The sequence below is a fragment of the Diabrotica undecimpunctata genome, chromosome 2 (assembly GCF_040954645.1).
Source record: "Diabrotica undecimpunctata isolate CICGRU chromosome 2, icDiaUnde3, whole genome shotgun sequence".
In the NCBI taxonomy this organism is placed as follows: domain Eukaryota; kingdom Metazoa; phylum Arthropoda; class Insecta; order Coleoptera; family Chrysomelidae; genus Diabrotica; species Diabrotica undecimpunctata.
The window spans coordinates 136,327,623-136,340,786 of record NC_092804.1 but is presented as its reverse complement, the minus strand read 5'-3'; the positions used below and the strand labels follow the sequence as shown (position 1 = coordinate 136,340,786).

The following is a 13,164-nucleotide window of genomic DNA, read 5'->3' as shown; positions in this document are numbered from 1 at the left end:
TCACTTTCATCCACCTATAATCTGCCGAGACAATAACGGTACAGTACATTTGGCGTGGGCAATAAAGTCTTCATTTTAAAGTTGTAATTCATTCAGTAAAATGATCCGGAAAAAATATCTTAGTGATCCAGTCCCGTTCATCCGGATCTTCAAAAATATCTGTATGTCCCATGACTAGTTTTCGGATCAAAAACAAACAGTTCATGTAGATGTAACGATAACATAACGATGACATTTTGACATTGACGTTTTGAAAAAACCAAACCAGAAATCATATCAAATCAAAACAAAGATGGTTTAAGTTTTATGTTTATTTTATTGTGTTTCTAATTAAGTATAAATAATTTATGTAAAATGGCATCCGTAAAGGTAGCAGTAAGAGTGAGACCTTTTAATCAAAGGTAATTTTTGTTTTATATGGTTGAGTGCACAAAAAGTACAATGAACTTATTTAAGAGTTATACAATTTCCACTAATTTTAGAATATAAGCCTTTTATTTTGAATTAATACTCTATGTAGGAACTCAGTTTATAATTTTATCTTTTTATGCAATTTTTCTCCAAAATATAATAGTCATTTTTTTTTTAATATTTTTGCAAGTGATTGAATAGGATTATTAGTATTAAATAACAGTCCATTGATTGTTTTGAAAACTTATATCAGTATATTATAATGTTTTACTTTTTTATTACTTAATTAGTCAAGTGTTTATAAAACATATTATATAGCAGATCACTTAATTTTTATGGTCATAATAAGCAACATAAGGCAAACAGAATTAGATACAGTAATAGTACTATTTTAAGTTTTAATATGCAACTTCCATAAGATTAGGTTTTTTTTAATAATTTTTTATTAGTGAGTAAATTATATTTAATGTGTGTTTATTGTAATTTAAAAGCCCTTTTTATTGGTTTTCCATTGACATTCTTCAGTGTAATTTGCTTTTTTGCTATGGAAGCTGTCAGTTGTAAACGGGTTGTACTGCAACCAGTAAATTTATTGTATATCTTCCATTTATTGATGATACCCATTCCAAGATTCTGGAACCTTGTACCAGCTTATACAGGTCTATCTGATGGGTACCATATGTTTTTGGAGTTACTTGATAGTTTTCAAAAAGTGTTTGCTGCCTGTGCTTTAATGCTTCTCAGTCATGCAAGATATGGTTGACTGTTTCAAGTTCTCTGCTACAAAGTCTCTATGAAACAGTTCCATTATATGCAGGTATCTCCTGTATGACACTGTTATGTTCTGCCAGTCTGTGGAGTTCCTCTCAGTATTCCCACACTAGTCTAGAGTCCAGCTTCTGAGGGCCAGCATATATTGATCCTCTTCAGTTCCAAAGCCCTTATACCAACTTAATTTGTCTTGCATAGGTTAAGATTGCAATGATCTCTGCCTGAAATACAGAGTTATATAGGCCTAGTGGAATAGAAATAGAAATTTCCACCACTATCAAATACTGCTACAGCCTACCTTTCTACAGTTTTAGACCCTTCTATATACCAGCTGTAGTCTCAGTCAAATGATTCCTGTACTCCATACTTCTTGTGGGCAAATGTTTACTTGGAACAGTACTTTAGGCCTAGGTAAGGTTAAATATGAGCAGGAAGTTAACCACCCTTCTGCTTGGCCTAAAGAGGTCTATTATGGCTTATTTTTGGTGAAATTAAATTTCTTCTGATTTCTGTCCTTTGATTTCCAAGGTTGTCATTCCATGATGCTACTTTCCAATTGGAATATCTCACTATCTCACGACAGTTGTCTTTAAACACTGACATAACAACCTCTTGAAATTGTTTTTTGGTCATATCTAGATCCAATGTATGCCTTGTCATCCCTTTAAACCTGCCTAAACAATATTAATATGCTTTACAAATGTATAAATATTTCCTTTTCTATCGTAAAATTATTGTTTTTTTTTATATTCTTTATCTGTGATAAAAATAATATAGTATTTTTAATAATTGAATATAACTCCAAAACTATAAAATTTATGTATAGCAGACCCTTATAATTTTTTAAAGAATACAATTTTTTATATAATGAAATTAAACATACAGAAATTTGAATTCAGTGTGAGTACCTACTGTATTAGCATTTGAATGTGCACTGAAATCATTGTGGACACCCTATAATAGATATCTCATATATAGCTATACATATAGATATTTATAAATACATCAATATTTTCTTGTGTTGATTAGTTTATAAGTACACTCAGGTGCAAGAAATTTGATCCACGACTATTTTCTAGAGAAGATGACAAATTTTTTGAGATGCCACTTATAGATTGGGTATAGATTTAAGGAGGAACATTAAATGTAAATAAGAAACACAATTTATGCAAAAAGACTATTTATTTATAAAAACATGTGGCATTATTTGTAAATTGAAAAAATGAAAGTTGATATGAAACAATTATAACAAAGTAAGGTTTATGTCATTTGTTATTAATACCTAGTATTTCCTCCTCCGGCGCTTATGCATATGTCTTGGCATTATGTTAATTAAATTTTGAACATGAAGTTTGGTCCAAATCGTCCCATATTGTCTGAAGTGCCGCACTAATCACAGGCAAGTTGTTGAGGTGCAGTAGCTGAACTTGAATTTGTCTTCCCAGTAGGTGTTCAATTCGATTGAGGTCACAGCTGTAATCGAAGTCATTCAGACAATCCAGAAGTTTTCTAAGTATTTATTGGCAATTGCAGCACAGTGGGGACATACATTATCATCCATAAAAATAAAATTATGTCCTATGAATGGAGCAAAAGGTACCACATGCTCATCTACAATGTTTGTTATATACCTTGCTTTTGTCATATCCACCTTCATCTACAAGAACTAAGTCAGTACAGACATTGGAACTTACACTAGCCCAAACCATAACTAAGGCACCTCGATTAGGTTATTCTGTCAGCAATATTGCATTGAGTAAATGGTTCTCCCGGTCTTCTCCAGATTCATTTGCGACTGTCTGGTGACCTCAAACAAAGCCTAGACTTGTCTGAGAACAAAAACATTACCCAATCTGTGTAATACCAATTTTTGTGTTCCCTTGCAAAAGCAAGTCAAGCTCTGCAGCATTTCACAGATAGCTGTGGACAAATTGTTAGTCTCCAGTATAATAAATTCACTTCGTGAAGTCATCAATGAACTGTTCACCCACTTATATCCCCATTTTGGACTTCGTTCAGATGATTTGCCAGATCAATTAAAGTTAGATGTCTATTTCTTAAACACGAAGAACCCAAAACACCTAGAACCTGGGCAGCATGATATTGGCTATGACCATCTTGCATGGCCATAAAGCTAAGGCCTCTTGCATCAGAGTTGTGGAGAACAAAACCGCAATATCAAAATTGTGACTCTTAAAATCAGCGATTGAGTTTATATTCTCTTTTAAAAAAATATGATGCGGTTTCTAGTTTCAGGACATAATTTTGTGTCCAACAACTCCGAATTTGGGGATATAGAGTCAGTATTAAAGCTCCGAAATTTGTTGTATGCTCCAGATGATTATATGAAGGTTATTAAAATTTGCAGAAAATGAAACAAATTAACAGTTTAACTGATACAAAAAGAAGAGTTTAAAGAAGTTCGCGATATTATAAAAAATATTATAAATAGAAAAGGATAAATAGAGATTCGATTAACTGGCTTCAAACTAAAGAAATCAAGTTTTTTGTCGAACAGCACTTACACCTCACTGTTTATTCAAAGTTACCTGTAATCTTCGACGGAGAAAATATGACAGTGACACTTAGAAGAAATTCTGAAACTCCATCTTATACCCTGCCTTCAGACTCTCAAACATTCAATTTTTTAACAAGATAACGCAGGACCACATATTACGTGAGGCACCAGGGACTTCTTCAATTAGGCAGAAGTCAATAGGTCGGAGACTTCTTAAACCTCAAACTTTGGCAGTACTTTGGGAGGAGGTAATTAAGATATGGAACGTGATACCCTAGGACGATATTGACCACCTAATCAGAAGAGAGCACAGGCGCATTCAAGAGTGTGTTGCACACCAAGGTGCATCAACACATTATTAATTGATTTACCTCTGTTAGTTGTTTCATTCTATTGAAGTTTTGAACGTTTGTTTATTTTGCTACCCTGGTTATTGTACGAAATATTTTCAAAATGTAATAATTTATAATGGATGTTCGGATTTCTATGTCAGTATATTTAGATTTTACCATTTATTGATCCACATATCATTGATTAGACAAAATTGTATTATCATGTAAATAGTGACTCATCCTGTATATTTAACATAATGTAATTTTTAATTCGACATTATTGGCTAACAAGAAGAAGCATATAATATTATACAGTGTAGTAACATTCATTATTTAATAAAAAATGTTTAGTAAACAAATTAATAACAGTGGCTATTTGTATTATCCATAGAGTTCAATGTCAATCTCATAATATATAGATTCTTGTAGAATTTATTTTAAGTCTGCTTTATCTATCTTTAATTATAACATTTCTCATCATGGTCTAGATTGACTGTGATAAAATACAACTAAAAAACTGAATGGTTAAAATTAATATGAAAGGTCAAAGAGCAATTCTTTATAGATATGATTAAACTGATCAGAATCATGTATAGTTTATACTAGATATTTTATTTAGGACCAACTAAATCTTACTGTAGCTTACTGGATTTTATTTTATTTTACCTCCAAAGATAATCATTATTTAATTTGATTTTAAACATTATTCGTGATCACCAATCCTATCAAAAAAAAAAACATTTAATCAATAAGTTGGCAAAACAGTTATTTTTGTAGGTAAATTATTTATTTGTCCATTAATCATAACCATGATAGTTAATTTAATCAGATTATACCAGGAAATTGGTTCTATTTTTACAGTAATTCGATTACCCAGGAAATATTTAACCTTAATTGATATTGTTGCATATTTTAAATGTAAAGAACATAACTCCACAACACAAAACGTATTTTTAAATTATTTAAAGAAAGATGTAAAATAAATATTAAAAATTAAGCTCCTTACAAATGTCCAAATTTGTCCCTAAAATTATATATATATATATATATATATATATATATATATATATATATATATATATATATATATATATATATATATATATACAGTGAACAGCTAAATTATGGAATATTATCATTATTTCAAGAACCATCGAGTTTTGGGGGAAATCCCGAAACAGGTCGATTTTTGTTATAAAATACCCATCTTATAACGTAAATGGAGTAGGGATGACGTCACCGGTGTAGGTGTAGTGACGTAATCGATAATTTTTTTAAATAGAAATCGGTATAATGCGACACCTCATTTAAACGAGAATTTAATTCTCTATTTAACGACATTACATTTTTAACTAAAATATTTTTTTAGGGTTACAAAAACAATTTTTTTTAATTTAAATTCAACTAAATTACAACTAATGATTTAATTCATAATGTACTTTGAAGTAACCAAATTATGCATAATAATTATTTTAAATTAAATGTTCGAAATGCCATCCATCGGTTTCTGCCATGACTTTCTGAAGTAAATACTTAAAAAAACAAAAATAATTAAAAATAATAATGGACACAAAAAGTTATCTCATAAACACTGAAACATTTTGTCAAATGTTAATTTAAGCAAGTGATAGTGGCATAGTTACTGTAATATTTATTGACGTAAATGTTTTGGTTTTGTGAATTGTCATCAGTTGTCAATTGTAATTTTTACGTTTGAATACTAAATTATGGCTCACCTAAATGAATTTAGCTAGCATCGTAGTTTGGTTCAGGTTTATTGTATGTCCTGTGTTTGAAACATGTTGTGCAAGGGACGACGTTTTTTCTCTCTTTTCGCTGACATTTAGATGTTCTTCTCGCCCAACATTGATTCTTCGGTTGGCCTGTCCGATATACGATTTGCCATAGTCCCCACATGAAATCTCGTATACTCCTTTATTTTCTAACGATATTTTTGTTTTGGCGGATGGTAAAATAGTTGAGATTTTTCTGTCGGTATTAAATATCGTTTCTATTTGGTGTTTTCTTAGCATTCTCCCTATTTTCTCTGTTGTACCCTTTACATATTGTAGAATGGCTTTTGCAATCGGTTTTTCGTCATCTGTTAGGTTCTTAATTCTTCTTTGGGCATTTTGAGCTTTTTCGGTAGTATATGTTCGTCTGTCAGTCTTCCGGATCTTGTAATCAGGGTTTTAATGGCAGAATGTAATTGTGTAGATTGGTGATGTGAATCTGCGTGTAGATATCTGTTGGTATGTGTTGGGTTTTAGTATACTATGTATCCTATGTGTCCATTCTCCTTTTTATTAACACATCTAAGTCCTTCGAAGTAATCGCCCATGCTGCTTAAGTCACTGAAGCAGTTCCGACATTGTTTTCGTATTTACTTTGAATGCCTTCGTCGCTTCGATGTCGTCGATACATTACCATTTAAGTAGCAATTTCAGTTTTGGAAATACGGTTATACGGACACCGGGGAAGGTTTCTAACCATGTGTTTTGACAAAAACTGAATATGCTGGTACATTAGTGATTAAGAAACCAGTTGTCGCTCGCCCAAAAATGGGACCGTTTTCTTCTCATTACATCTCTCAATCGTACCAGAACTTTAACCTAACATTTTTTGTTGATTTCTTACCTCTTGAAGGATATTCATGAAGCCAAGCACCTTCGTAATCGAAAAAATAATCAAAATTGACTTGGTTGTGCTGCCTTTTATTTTTAAACCGATTGAACAATATTTCCCGCAACAAAGAGTTGTTGCATTATCTAAATATTGCTATATATAGCAAGCTCGTAAAGAGCTACTAATTATTAAGTAATGAGTAAAGTCGGATACTTTTGGAACGGACTTCCTATATCTAAGAGTATAAATTATAAAATATTGTTATATATCTTTAAAATAGTTTTATTCGGAACACTAACAATATTACAATACTTGTTTACAATAACTCAATGACATGACAACTATAAACTTCAAAACTCAAAATACTACTATTGTTAATAATTCTCAAGGAACTTCCGTAACAATATATTTTATTTTTTTAGGGAACTTGACATGGATGCTCAGTTAATCATACAGATGCAAGGAAAAACTACTGGGATTTTGAATTGTAAAGTAAGAGTAATAATAGACCCATTCTTAATTAACGATTTAACATTTACACAATTATATATTTTTAACCATTTTCAGGCAAATGCAAGAGACGAGAGCATTCGATATAAAGAATTTACATTTGACTATTCTTACTGGTCACATGATTCTAATTCTGACAATTTTGCATCTCAGGAACTAGTTTACAATGATTTAGGAAAGGAAGTTATAGATTGTGCTTTTGAAGGCTATAATGCTTGTGTTTTTGCTTATGGACAAACTGGAAGTGGAAAAACTTTCACTATGATGGGATCACCTGTAAGTATAAAATGCAGTAACTTTATAGAATTCCATTTTACACGTTTTCCTATTAGGTAATTAGTATCAACTGCTTTGTTACCTTATATTTTAAGGTTATACGACTAGAAACCGCATTGCTCTGCATCAGTGACCCCTCCTTTGTGCATTCAATCCTGCTATAACCTGCATTATTATGTAGAGTATAATACTTAGAATCCTACGTGTCAGCTGTCCTAGTGCTCGGTATTTAACGTAGTTATTCTGCTGCTGTATAAAAGGGATATCTACCTAAAAGAATCCATGGACATAGATATAACTGTGAAACAGTGGAAAATTTTTTAATTCCGGATAGCTGGATTTGGCAGATTTATAAACGTCAGCGAAAGGATACATCTTACAGGATCTTACATAGGTGTTTACTGTTGGTTCAGAAAAGGTTTCTTTAGAAAATACTTGCATATACTTGGTCTCCGCTATGTACCTGTGGATCCATGTTTCAACCAAGGTCACGAAACGACGCAGAAACTTTTTCGAATTGCGCTTAAACAGCATCAAACACTGCTCTGAAGTGGTTTCACAGTTGCGATTGTTGTAAGGAGTGAGTAAACACGGCACCCAGTGCGCCGACAGCTTTCTCATGCCCAAAATTTCATGCCATATATGACGCACGCGCATTTTTTAGATTCCTACTATCTCAGCTATCTCGCGCACCTCTAATCGATAGTCTGCCAATACGAGATCGTGGATTTTTGTCACGTTATTCTCCCTGGTAGACGTTTTCGGGGCACTTGGGAGGTGGATCATCAAAAACCGACGTGCGACCACGTTAAAACTCGTTACCAATTTTTAATGGTTACCATCAAAGAAAAAGAGTCACCGTACACATAATCAAAGCACTCTTTCATTTCTCTTTCGAAACCAAAAATCGAATCATCAACCGATATTGCTCTAATTTGGATGGTAGTCGTCTGTCCTACCAGATTTAAATGCTACAAGCATTGAAACTGTGCTTGGTTCATGAATTGCAACCCACCGATTTGGATCGAAGACTAACCTTAATCGCCATAATGTAAGTGATGATGCAAGACACTCATGACTTTTTAACTAGAATTTTGTAAAGTGATGAAGCTCGTTTCCATAATACTGTGATTGTAAATCGTCGTAACTCCCATTATTTGTCAGTGCAAAATCCGCACTGGTTAAGGGAAACTCGCTTTTAAACTATATGGGGAATTAATGTTTGGTGTGGGTTATTTAATGGGCGTTTAATAGTTCTATATTTTTTGAAAAATATTTAAATGGTCAGAGAAACTGAATTTTCAATGAAACATGAGCCACCTTTATTACTAAAGAATATTGTATACGTAACAACAGTATTGTAACCAATTACCTTAATGCCTCATTTCCAAACAGATGCATTGGAACTAATGGACCCGTCCGATGGCCTCCAAGATCGCCTGTGCTATCACCGTGCGACTTTTTTGTATGAGGCTATTTAAAGGGTATCGTTTATAACGAAGAACCTACAGATGTAGACGATTTAAAAACTAAAATTTGACAAGGGTGTACTCCGATTACACGATGTACACGTGAACTGCTTAGACGGTTTGACGCTTGTGTTGAAGCAAAAGGATGTTATTTTGAACACCTCCTATAAAATTATTTCACATTTTGAATGTTATTGATTATTGTTGAAAATAAACATTAAATTGAAAATTTAGTGTACTTATTTTAATTAATATCCTCATTGTGGTACACCGCTGAATTTGGGATAAAATACTCTTTCATCTGATCCAACCTTCACCCCTGATCCGTTTAATTTTTTTCATTGTAATGATGTCACAGTGTCCAGGATGACGTCACAGTGATTCATTGTTAATCGTCAATTGTTAGTAATGTAGGTCCAATTGACATTTTCCAATTTTCAAATAAAAATATTCATTACTTCATGAATTATAGGCTGTTAAAAACATCTTGAGACACCCTGTATATGGTACTAAGATATACCAATATATTCTCCTTAGACTCAACATCAATGATGCGAAGTTTGTTTTTTTTTTCTGTTTGTTTTTGTAGTATAGTTGAATTTTATTAAGCTTTTATCAGTTGCTGATGGCCTACAACATATTAAATATAGCAAGTTATCCCTCGGATTCAACTCATAAGGATTCATTTCCCTCGGTTGTCGTTTGTCTAATATTTACTTTGACCTATACTTTATGTTAAATGATCAGTTATGAAATAATGTTCCTTCAGCAGTTCTTTATTATGTTTTCTATCTAGTCACACTCCAGACAGAATTTTTCAAATGTTGTGGTATAAAATCCAAATTGGTTCTGCAACTTTGAGCTGGTAATTTCGGATGAAGCCAGTCGGCCGATGAATGAGTAGTAGATAAGAGAGATAGTCTCATAGTTCAGTGACGCTCATTCATTGTAACCTAGAAGCCAAGACTTCGAAAACCTGTAGCGTTGTTATATAAAAAATATATAAAAATTTCCTTCATTTTTTTTGCACTTTTGCGTTTCTGTTGTACTATTCCATCGACGCTGACAGGTACTTATGTGCAATATGAATGGCGTCTTGCTGTAGAGTCTGTTAGAATACCTCCATTTTCCTGTCATCTGTAAGTCCCTGTAATTCTTTCAATTTGTTTATTCTGTCAATCTCTTTCTGTATACTTTTAAAAAGGTATTTGTCAAAGTTTAACACAAAAAATGCAAAACAAGAATTGGAGCAAGAATAGCAACCTTAGGGTTGTAGTCCTACGTTGCCGTGAAATAAATTCCGTTTACCACTTAAACATCTTAGAATATTATCAGCAACAATGTAACTTCAATTTAATTTAATTATATTTAAAGGGTTTTTATTTTTACCCGTATATTTAGGGGCTTCAAACATGAAAACCTAGAAAAAGCACTGATGATTCAATAGTTATTCCTAAAAAGTTCTGTGATGTAGCCCGAAAGATTTCTTCTCTAAAGGATTTTTTAAATAAAATTTTTCCTTCCCCTAGCGCAATGTTAAAAGGGAGACACGGCATCGTGCACCCTGTGTCAGTCTACTGTTGATGTAGAATTCTTCAGAATAACTATTTTGGATTTTTAATTTTTGCCCTTTTAAAAATTGTTATCTTTACCAACCTGATCATTTTAACAGGAGTTCTGTTACGCTGCTTTGAAATGTACTAACAGGTGAATTGTATCAATATAAAATTCCCCAGTTCTTTCAAGGATGTGTCTTAATACAAATATCTACTATTCTTATCCGAGTAGGTGAATACACTTTGATATTCACCCATAATTTCTTCAGAGTATGAGGTCAGACCTGTGTAAATTATGTTAAAGAATATTATTATATATTGTATTCGAGAGGATTATCCCCCTGTATTTGATACATTCAAACTGATCGTCTTTTTTGTAGAGTTCTGCGGAGTTTGGCTAGTAACAAAACAATAATTTGTTTAATTAATAAAACATTAATTATTTCGTCTACTATTTCTTATAAATTAATTAAAATTTGAATTTCAGGAAAACCAAGGTTTGATTCCACGTATTTGTAAAGCTCTCTTTGAAAAAATGTCGGAAAATTCGAAAAGAGGGACTACGCATAGAGTTCAAGTCAGTTATTTAGAAATTTACCAGGAAAGAGTAGCCGATTTGCTCAGAGGTCGAGACAACAATTCACTCAAAGTTAGGGAACATCCTAAGAAGGGACCATATGTTCAGGGATTAACAACTTGCCTAGTAACTAATTATGGACATATTCAAGAGTGTATGGAAAGGTAACTGATTAGTTAATATTTTTGGCCCCCTCGCTTGTTCAGGAGAGAATTATATTTAATATTTTTTATTTGCATCAATCATGAAAGGTAGAAAAGGGGAATCAAAGATGAATTTGTATTGTATATTGTCTGTATTGAATAAATGCCTTATTGCTAAGTATGGCTGCTTCGCCATCTTTATAAAAGTGTAACTTATTATATCGGAACGACTACCTCTGAGGAGATTGATATTTTTTAAAGATTTTTACATGTAAATATTTATATTTTGTAGGCCGGTTAGTATACGCTGAAATTGTTGATTTGATCACTCTTGGGCTTTTTGTTATAAGCGTTTTGATTTTACCTTTTTCTTATTCTAGGGGGAATTCTCATAGGACAACTGCAGCTACAAATATGAATGATGTCAGTAGCAGAAGCCATGCAATATTTACTATTACCTTTGTGCAAGCCGGATATTGCGATGGAGTACCCAGTGAAACAGTATCAAAAGTAAGTTAACAATAAATTTTAACGTTTTCAAACCATTTCAGTTCACTGCGAGATATAATCATTATTCCCTGTCTTCATTGCTGCTCTTATCTCGATTTGCTTTCGATGAGTTCTTTAATCCATTTCCTATGATTATTTTTATCTTATTCCGCCATTTTCAGCCAAGCTGCACTAAACACTGAAGTCTACACTTGAGTTACTAACAGCTTGGAACTGCAAAAAATTGCTATTTGTTTTTCTTTTTAATTATATTGTATATAACTTGTTTTAGTTTATTTTCTTACTTCTAACTTTCTTCTTTCAAGAGTATCACCGTATTTTCTTGAACATGAAGCAGTTAGTTTGAACCATCACTGATAATACACAGCATATATTGATTCAATATGTACTTACATGCTTTTTAATTGTCTTCATTATGTTTGTAGATTCATCTCGTCGATTTAGCAGGTAGTGAGCGGGCAGATGCAACAGGTGCTACTGGACAGAGACTTAAAGAAGGAGCTCATATCAATAAATCGTTGGTTACATTAGGTTCTGTGATATCTGCTTTAGCGGAGTTATCAGTGGAGCAAAATGGTCAAAAGAAAGCTATTTTTATACCTTATAGAGACTCCGTCCTTACGTGGCTCTTGAAAGATAGTCTCGGTGGGAATTCTAAAACTATTATGATTGCTGCTATCAGTCCTGCAGGTAAGTTACTGGTTCTTTATCAACGCTAATAGAAAGAATTACTTCTGTAGATCATCACAGTATATTCTTTACCACTTTTATGAATGACGTATGAATCAGATATATACTGTATGTAAATTTATGTCTTATCACTAACGCAATGAACATCTTTTAAACAGTTTATTTTATCTTCTTACAGTTTCATGATCGTTATTGATCATTGGATATTATATGTGACTTTATTTACACAAGGTCTAAATAATGATGTCGATTTTTCGTACCATTTTCCTAGATTTTTCAGCTAGGATGTTCTTCCACCAAGATCCTGTTTACCTTGAATCTTTCCCTGAATGGTGAGATGCAACAGTTCATATTATTAGGTTGTCCCATAATGTGACCGAAGTATTGTCTCTTTTTATATTAAAATATCTCTTTATTATATTGCCAAGTTGTGTTGTTTGGTTCAGCCGTCTGTAGACCTCCTCATTTCTAACTCTATCGACCCATCTTATATTTAGTAGTCGTCTGTATACCCACATCTCAAATGCTTCCAATCGTTTAAGTATGGTCTAACGTCAGCTAAATTTAAGGAACTCAACTAGGTTGGTGGGATGTCCCATTTTAGTTATCGTCCTCAGATGGTTTCTCTCAACAAGCTCTATGTTTTCCGGGTTCTTTGTCTGCATGGACTAAATGCGATACTCCCATAGTCTCCAATATTGGTCTGCAGATGAATTTGTATACGTTCCTATCAATAAGTGTTTAGCAAGTCTAATAGGTTTCTGTTTAATAGTTTG

At 32.7% G+C, this 13,164-nt stretch overlaps 1 protein-coding gene across 4 annotated transcripts in view; it reads left to right on the top strand.

Moving 5' to 3' along the window:
* The first annotated feature begins 258 nt into the window (after window positions 1-258).
* Klp98A (kinesin-like protein 98A) overlaps window positions 259-13,164 on the top strand; it is an 80,254-nt gene continuing 67,348 nt past the window's right edge. For all 4 annotated transcript variants that reach the window (XM_072523557.1, XM_072523555.1, XM_072523559.1 and 1 more), the window contains exons 1-6: window positions 259-401; window positions 7,080-7,149; window positions 7,225-7,443; window positions 10,956-11,209; window positions 11,569-11,698; window positions 12,124-12,388. In XM_072523557.1, coding sequence (XP_072379658.1) covers window positions 355-401; window positions 7,080-7,149; window positions 7,225-7,443; window positions 10,956-11,209; window positions 11,569-11,698; window positions 12,124-12,388 — 985 coding nt within the window. In that variant the 5' untranslated portion in view covers window positions 259-354. The remainder of the gene's footprint in view (window positions 402-7,079; window positions 7,150-7,224; window positions 7,444-10,955; window positions 11,210-11,568; window positions 11,699-12,123; window positions 12,389-13,164) is intronic.